At 38.6% G+C, this 8,231-nt stretch overlaps 1 protein-coding gene across 1 annotated transcript; it reads left to right on the forward strand.

The window, feature by feature from the left end:
* The first annotated feature begins 1,264 nt into the window (after positions 1–1,264).
* Positions 1,265–6,205, forward strand: dnajb4 (DnaJ heat shock protein family (Hsp40) member B4). Its single transcript, XM_030159671.1, is given in 4 exon segments — positions 1,265–1,798; positions 2,872–3,455; positions 5,302–5,460; positions 5,462–6,205. Coding segments are annotated over 4 exon segments (1,026 nt in total). The 5' UTR covers positions 1,265–1,587; the 3' UTR covers positions 5,534–6,205.
* The last annotated feature ends 2,026 nt before the right edge of the window (positions 6,206–8,231 follow it).

Genomic DNA, 8,231 nt, shown 5'->3' on the forward strand with positions numbered 1-8,231 from the left:
TCTAAACATGTGCATTGCAACTTACAGACCACAGTGGATCTACAAATACACAAAACATTTAGTAACAGGTAGAATATTGGTAAAATTGCACTTCTCCTAAGACATTTCAGGTTGTTCATATTTGTTAAAAACAAACAGAAAATGTTGTAGTTGTCATTCTTTATAGGTTATTGTGACAGTATTTTTACTGCTCTGATCCTCTTGAGATCATATTGGTCTGTATGTGGAACCTGAACTGAAATTATTTTAACATCCTTGACTGTTAATATCTTCATTTTAATTTTTGCATTTCACAAATTCATCTTGTGAGCCAGGTTGGACCCTTTGGCGGGTTGTTTTTGGCCCCTGGGCCGTATTTTCGACACCTGTGGGCTAGAATATTCAATTCTTATTGCATCTGCGCCCCAGCACAAGTTAATATGTTTCACCCCTTTCCATAGTAAACCTAACTAACTTTATATTGTATATTGTTTTGTTCCAAGAGAGTTAATAATCCAAGTTTTTTTTTCTTTTCTTTTTTTTAGATTCTTTTAGTAGAATAAGAATATAATTGTGTTGGAGACTATTTTTACGAAAACATACATGACGGATTATTCTTTCAGTGGGTTAAATGGTAAAGGGTACCATGTTTCCTTGTTAAATAAATGTGATAACGTCATCTTTGAACACGTGTTTCTCACAGTTGAGTTAGAAAACTACATCGTTCACAGGGACCCTCTCTCCACCTAACAGGGAATGCTTCCCTCCCTGCAAAGACGTGAAACTTAGGTGGTTTCACTTCCAATCAGTTTAAGTGTTTTTGACAGCGGTAAATAGTATAGACACACAGTATCTCTGTTTCAATGGAACGATGTATTGAATTTCAGTACATATTAAAATAAGTTATTTTGTTACAAAACAACAGTTCAACAGCAGTTGATAATGAACCTCTTATATATAGTCTGACTCAAACTTGTTAAACCTTTGTCAGTAATTTCATTTTATTAATTTATTATTAGTTTGTTGTTGTATGATGTATTGTATTATTATTATTATGTTTATTATTAGTAGTAATATTTCTAAGCAACAAAATCATGTTTTTTATGACAACAAAAAATGTCCACGTTTACTACTGTTTAAACAAGCTTCAGTCAATTTTATTTCTGATTTTATACATTAAAATCATCAGTTAGCAGTAGATTATCCCGTGGTAAATCCGATCTGTACCGGGTTTTAGTCCCGGTTTATTCTGCTGACTCCCACCGGATCTGGATGGGCTGTGCGTGGCGGACTTGTCGTTGGCTCCGTGGATGCAGAGGAGGGAGCTGTGTCTATTTAAAGAGGGTCATCCAGTCACGGATAAATAACAGAGGGTCCGTGGTGTTGACTAACCACCTCTAAATGGTCTTCATCGGGCACCGCGCCGCTGTCTGGGACCGCTCATTGTGCATTAGTCCGGACTGAGGCCGCTTCACTGCTGTCACTGCACATCCGTCGACCAGACCAGACCAGACCCGGTCCAGTCCAGCACTCACACACAGCTCCACACCAAACCATCGAGCTCCGCGATTGTTGGTTTGTTTGCTTGCTTTTTCCTTTGCAGGGAAAATGGGAAAAGATTATTATAAAACGCTGGGGATCTCTAAAGGAGCGACAGAAGATGACATTAAAAAGGCTTACAGAAAACAGGCTCTGAAATGGCATCCGGATAAAAACAAGTCTGCAGCCGCCGAGGAGAAATTCAAGGAAATCGCCGAGGCTTATGAAGTCCTCAGTGATCCAAAGAAAAGGGAAATTTATGACCAGTACGGAGAGGAAGGTACGTATACATTATAAAGTACTGGATGTCATTTGGTATTATTGTTGTTAAATGACCCTCAATGTGAAATAGCACAGTTGGCTTTAACATATCAGCAGGCCAAAAAAAAAAAAAAAAGAAAAAAAGAAAAGAAAGAAAGAAAGAAAGAAAGAAAGAAAGAAAGAAAGAAAGAAAGAAAGAAAGAAAAAACAGCTGTTCAGGAGAACATGGGCCTCTAGTTCTGTACATTTTATTCTGAGGACAAACCCACTATAGTGCATCCACAGTAAGAAGCATTTGATACAAAAGACATGCTGGAAAAAGGTGTCTGAAAACATGTATTTCATTATGTGATTTACTATTTTGTACTGTCAAACCGTTTCAATCCAGGTTGTAAAATGTAAAAGAAAAAAAAAAAAAAACGTTAACAGCTTGTTGTAATATGTGGTTTTTGCAGGAATGATGCAGCAGTGTATTTAGAATAAGTGTGTTTTGACAAGGAACCAAAAAGAAGAACAAAAATCTGTAATGGTGATAAACATTTTTACTGACAGAGTAACTAAGCAAATCTGTAAGGACACAGATATATCAGCTGAATATCGGTACCAGACGATACTGGCCTTGTTGACTGACACAGTCTGCCAGCAAATAAAAAGACATTTCACAGATAGCAGTGACCATCATACATCTGCTGTGCTGTATTCATGATTCATGATTTAACTGAATATGTTCTCATTCAAAGATACTGCAATGATGGCCTTAAAGACTTTAAATAGTTCAGTTACTTGTTAATATAGTTAAGATTGCTTTTCTTTGGTACAAAATGGGGCAAAAACAACAACAAAGCCAAAACAAACCAAATAATACCATCTTTGCCAGCACTTGCTCTTGGCCTCTTGGTTTATATGTATTGGAATTAACCAAGAATTTCACAATCAGTAAATCCAAATTTTCTAGATTAAAACACAAAATACTGTATCTGCATCCATCAAGGAGTCAGGTTCTTCATTGTCATAGATCAGCTGGCAAAAAGCTATCCCACTGCAGGGTGTTAATGTCAGGATGACCGATGACTCATTTCTGTTGCTCATCAGGTCTGAAGGGAGGAAGTGGACCTACTGGTGATGGACCAGGCAGCACTTTCACCTACACTTTCCACGGGGACCCTCATGCCACATTTGCAACTTTCTTTGGTGGATCAAACCCCTTTGAGATGTTCTTTGGGCGTAAAGCTAACAGCGGCAGAGACGACGATGACATGGACGTGGATGGAAACGACCCCTTCGGTTCCTTCACCAGTTTCAACCTAAATGGATTCCCACGAGACGGCCACGTTGGTCCTGGAGGGCAGCAGCGTCGAAAGCAGGACCCAGCCATCGTCCACGAACTGAGGGTCTCCCTGGAGGAGGTCTTCCACGGTTGCACCAAGCGAATGAAAATCTCTCGCAAAAGGCTGAATCCAGACGGCAGGACCATGCGCACGGAGGATAAAATTCTCACCATCGAGATCAAAAGGGGCTGGAAAGAGGGAACCAAGATCACATTCCCACGGGAGGGAGATGAGTCACCCAACACTATTCCTGCTGACATTGTTTTTGTCATCAAGGACAAGCCACACCCACATTTTAGGCGGGAAGGGTCAAACATTGTGTATCCTGTTCGCGTGAGCTTACGACAGGTGAGGCATTTTCTATTTTCTGAGCGCGTAGGTGTATAAATAGTGTCTGATGGATGGATTAGTCACAAATATGGCTTTCAGTACAAGATCCAGTTTAGTTGAGACTGCCACTTTAATGCCTGGCTGCAATCAATAAACCGTAGGTGGTCTCCCTAAAAAGTTGTTCCTTTTTTCTCATGAGAAAGTACAGGTGTACTGAATGAGCATAGTAACAAACTACACACACTTTATGCAACATGGATTATCAGAATTGAGAAATAGAAGCTGTGTGACAGGGAGGGCACAGAGGCAGCGGCCACCCACGCGCGCGCGCACACACATACACACACACAGTGCAAGATGTACTTGTATGGTTCCTCCTACACTCTTCAACAACCAGGGAGAGAGAGAACAGCTTCATCTTGGAATATGAGATGGAGCTGAGTTATGAGAAGGCATAAATCAGCTTTTAATCCTGTTTATTTTTGTAGGATAAAAAAAAACAAAACAGGACAATTACGAATGGTACTTCATTTTTGATGTGAGGTACAACAGCCTGACAAAACCTTCACGTAAGACTGCACCATATTCTGACATTGCAATATTGTTATTTTTCTAGAATATATATTGTAATATTAAAACAATGCATGACTTCAAGAGCTCAGTTTTAGAAAGAATTTATCCTCTTAGTATGATTAGGGTGATTTTGTAGAAGTGTATCTGCACGAGTAAAAATAATAATTAAAAAAAAACCTGAAAATTTTTTTTAGTCTAAACCATGATTTCCTGATGCGTTTGGTTTCAGCAGACTAAACTAATGCTAATTTTGTAAATGCTCCTCTGAAGTGAAATTATAATTACAATACACTGTGATTCACAATGAGCACACTGTGGACAAAGTACCTGTTTTTCATCAGCATCATCCTTTCTGCTGCTGAAATTCTGCCTTACAATTGATGTTGCTTTTCTTCATGCAACCAAATCTTCCTTTTAAATATTTTTTCTTGGTCACTGTTCATTTTCATTTGCCTTAGTTGGCGATGCACATCTGCATAATGTGACTAATGTACATGTGTTGCAGTGACGATACTGAAACAATACACAGAGCAGCCTTACTTTCCATCTAATCATTTGCATTCTTCATTACTTAAGACTATTTTGTACGCCACCACCATTATCAGTGTTACATGACAACTGATCTATCACCATGACAACACAGTAAAGACCATTTGTTGATGTACTCTCAAGGCTTCAAGAAAAAAACCCATTAAAATATCATCCTTAGTAAATATGATAGTCTGAAGACTTGATTAATTCATGTTATCAAATTTCAGTAAAAAGAAAAAACATAGGAAATGACTGGCCTTAAAAACCCATTAATGATAACCTGTACAAACCAATGTTTTTAGGCGTTTTGATCCACTACATTGTCATCATCAGTTGTCACAATTCTCATTTCTTCTCCACTAACACACCTCCTTCGGGCATCAACATGATTTTCTGTCAGGTTATTTTTTGTACCATTAGTGTTTATTTTTCCATCCACAAATAAATATCTGTGGATGGGGTTAAAGTAAGCCTGGGCTATGAATAAATGTTGTAGGATTTTGTGATGATATTGATTTTTTTCTTGACGTAATGCATAACAGTTACTCACACTTTCCTGCTTAAAATAACATTTAACCACTTATATGTCAATTTGTGTGGATTGTGCAAATACAATGTATTACCTTTACTTAGCTGGAGCTCATAACACATGTCAAAGTAAAGACTTCACATTTATATTGTTTTGCCTACAATAGGTCATATGTGGGTTGCTTTTTTCCCCTGATTCTCATCCCTGACTTCCATTTTCCTGTCTTTGTAGTCGTTGTGTGGATGCTCAGTTACGGTGTCAACGATAGATGGTAAGACTTGCAACATGAAGATCACAGATGTCGTCAAGCCTGGCATGAGAAAGACAGTTGCTGGGCAGGGTCTCCCCTTCCCCAAAAACCCAGAGCAGAGAGGAGATCTGGTGGTGGAAGTTTGATGTGAACTTTCCTGAAACGTTGCCTGGCAACGCCAAGGACGTCCTGAAACGACACTTACCTGCTTAGGAACGAAGGACATGGACAGAGAGGTGTGATAGCCACATGGCGGCTCTCACACTTGTTACTCAACACACACACGAACGTACACACAAGGACAGTCCTAAATGTTCACAGATGGAGCCCTGCTGACAATGTGTCATTTCTATTTTTGAACTAATTGGTGTTTTTATAAATACCATGCATGCTGCCAAGCTGGTGTAAGTGCAAGTGAATGACTGCTGGGGTTGATGATATCTGACAGTACACAGTTTATGTACTATGTGGGCATTTGCCACGATTACTTATCTTATTGTTTGTTGCATTTGAAAATCTCTGGAAGTGAGTGAGTCTACAGTTGCCAAAAAATGAATCCCCACTAATCCTATGGAGAACTGCTGTGCCACAAAGCACATAACCCATCTTTCATTTAGACACATTTCATCTCTGATTTTTTATATTTCTTAAATGTTCATGTTTGTTTTCTCATGAAAGCTGTCTTAAAATGTGTGTACAGATTATTAAGGAGGAGAGTGGTTTCTAGAGGCATTTCAGTGAGTACAACTGGATCAACATTTGTGCATTTTAGAAACTTATATGTGAAGATAAACTTTGAAATAAATATTTCTATATGAACTGATTTTGAGCTGTTTCAGTCATAGAGAGACACTCAATGAATCCTGCATTAAACTGTTAATACAGTTTTGGTATATTTATAATCAGTGTGCAGTCTGTATAGTACTATAACACAAACTGGCTTCTCTACGGTGCCAGAAATGACTCCAGAGCAGTGGCGGCTAGTGAAACTGTTTTTTGGTGGGGTGCAGTATTCAATTCAGTTTTCAGCTGCACTATAATTGTCTTTCAAACATGCACATTTTTCTGTGACTCTATTGTTAAAATTCAGGCATGTCCCAGACAAGTGTCTTTTCCACTGAAAATATGGCCAATGCATTTAGACCAGGGGTGAAGTTGGTGCGGGTAGATTGCATGGCATTAATAAAACTGAAAATCATCTTAAGGGCTAAAACACAGCAATGATAACACACATCTCAGGTTTTGAACCCCAGCCTCCCACATCGAAGCCAGAAGTGTTACCCACTATTCTGCTGCATATGTATAATTCACTAGTATTAACTACAGACCTATTTGCTGATTGCATTTCTTTTTTTTTTGCGCCCCGAGGCTCTCCTGTCACTTGTATTGGAGGGGGTCTGCTGCGCACACACCATTTATAACGGGTCTATTATGGTAAACAGAGCCTTGGCGCAGATTTTTGCGCCCCCAAACAGGAAACATGTCATGTGACTATTTACTAAATGACCGAAAACAAAACTACTACACTTGAATGCAGATTATACAAAGTACTCATGGGCTGTATTGTGCATAGCTCATTTATTTAAATATGAATGTTTTTGTAAAAATATTTTAAGTGATTTCTATCGTCTTCTTCATGTGAGACAGGTGGGGCGGCGCCCTAGTGCCCTCTATTGACAAGCCGCCACTGCTCCAAAGACTTATATTTTGATAGTCAAATGTGAATATTTTGCTGTTGTAAATCTGATCTCTATACTTTTTCTTATGTGCAAAGATCAACATTAAAATACCCTGACTGAGCTTAATGCTTATAGCAAGTTACTAACAGCCAAACTATGACAGTTTAAATATAGTTCTCTGGATTCAGCTGCCGTCCAGCAGCTGCCAACACATAGCTGTTTATGTTTATCCACCAGGGGACGCCACATCACTCATCATGACTGAGGGGCCCACAGTGGGGTGGGTCCATGTCAAACAGGGAGGGCCACTTGGCTGCCAAGATTTTCAGCTCATTATATTTCAAGTTAATAGGAAGTGTACCATTAAAAAACACTGCTAGGCTGTGTTAAAACCACAGCAGGCGTTACATAAGTAACATACAAACACATTTTCATAACTGCACAGATAACTTGAACCTTTAATAAATGTCAATAGTTTTGCTGTCAGTTAAAAACATATTACTGTCAACATTTATTTCCGAAGAAGGTGAATAGCAAGCTCACCTGCTCCAGCTTAGTGGAAACCTGTACAGTAAAATTAAAAATTTCATAACTGGCTTAAATATACATTGCTTTGCTCAGGGGTCACACTTGAGGTGGAAATACTCTCCTTTAAACCCAATCAGGTCTGTGACCCATTTAGGAATGTCAGTAGTGTTTCTACAACATACAATTTTAGGATTTAACTAATGTTTGCCTGTATTGCATTCTGGAAGTATTGGATTAAATTTAATGTCTAAGACAAAAGACGATATCGCAATATATATATATATATATATATATATATATATATATATATATATATATATATATATATATATATATATATATATATATATATATATAATATATAAAAACAACCTTTATATTAAAAAGTTTGCAACCCTGTAAATATTATATAAATAGAGAGAGAGAGAGCTATTTTGGTAGTTGGGATAACGCTAGTCCTGATGCTACCACTGACACTGTAATGATATGGAATGTAGTGGAACACATGGAGGCTGATGCTAAACTCACTTTAGACTAATTAGATGGAACTTAAGATGCACCCTCTGAAGCGGACTGAATGTTGAGTGTAAAACCTGTATTAATAGATTTGAGGTGCTGCTTTGACGCTCCGTGGTGGCGTACAGGTGCACTGAGCCCGGACCTCCTGCCCTCGCGGCGTCCGGCTCGGTCCCACTGCGCCTGCG

The sequence above is a fragment of the Sphaeramia orbicularis genome, chromosome 17 (genome assembly GCF_902148855.1).
Source record: "Sphaeramia orbicularis chromosome 17, fSphaOr1.1, whole genome shotgun sequence".
NCBI lineage: Eukaryota > Metazoa > Chordata > Actinopteri > Kurtiformes > Apogonidae > Sphaeramia > Sphaeramia orbicularis.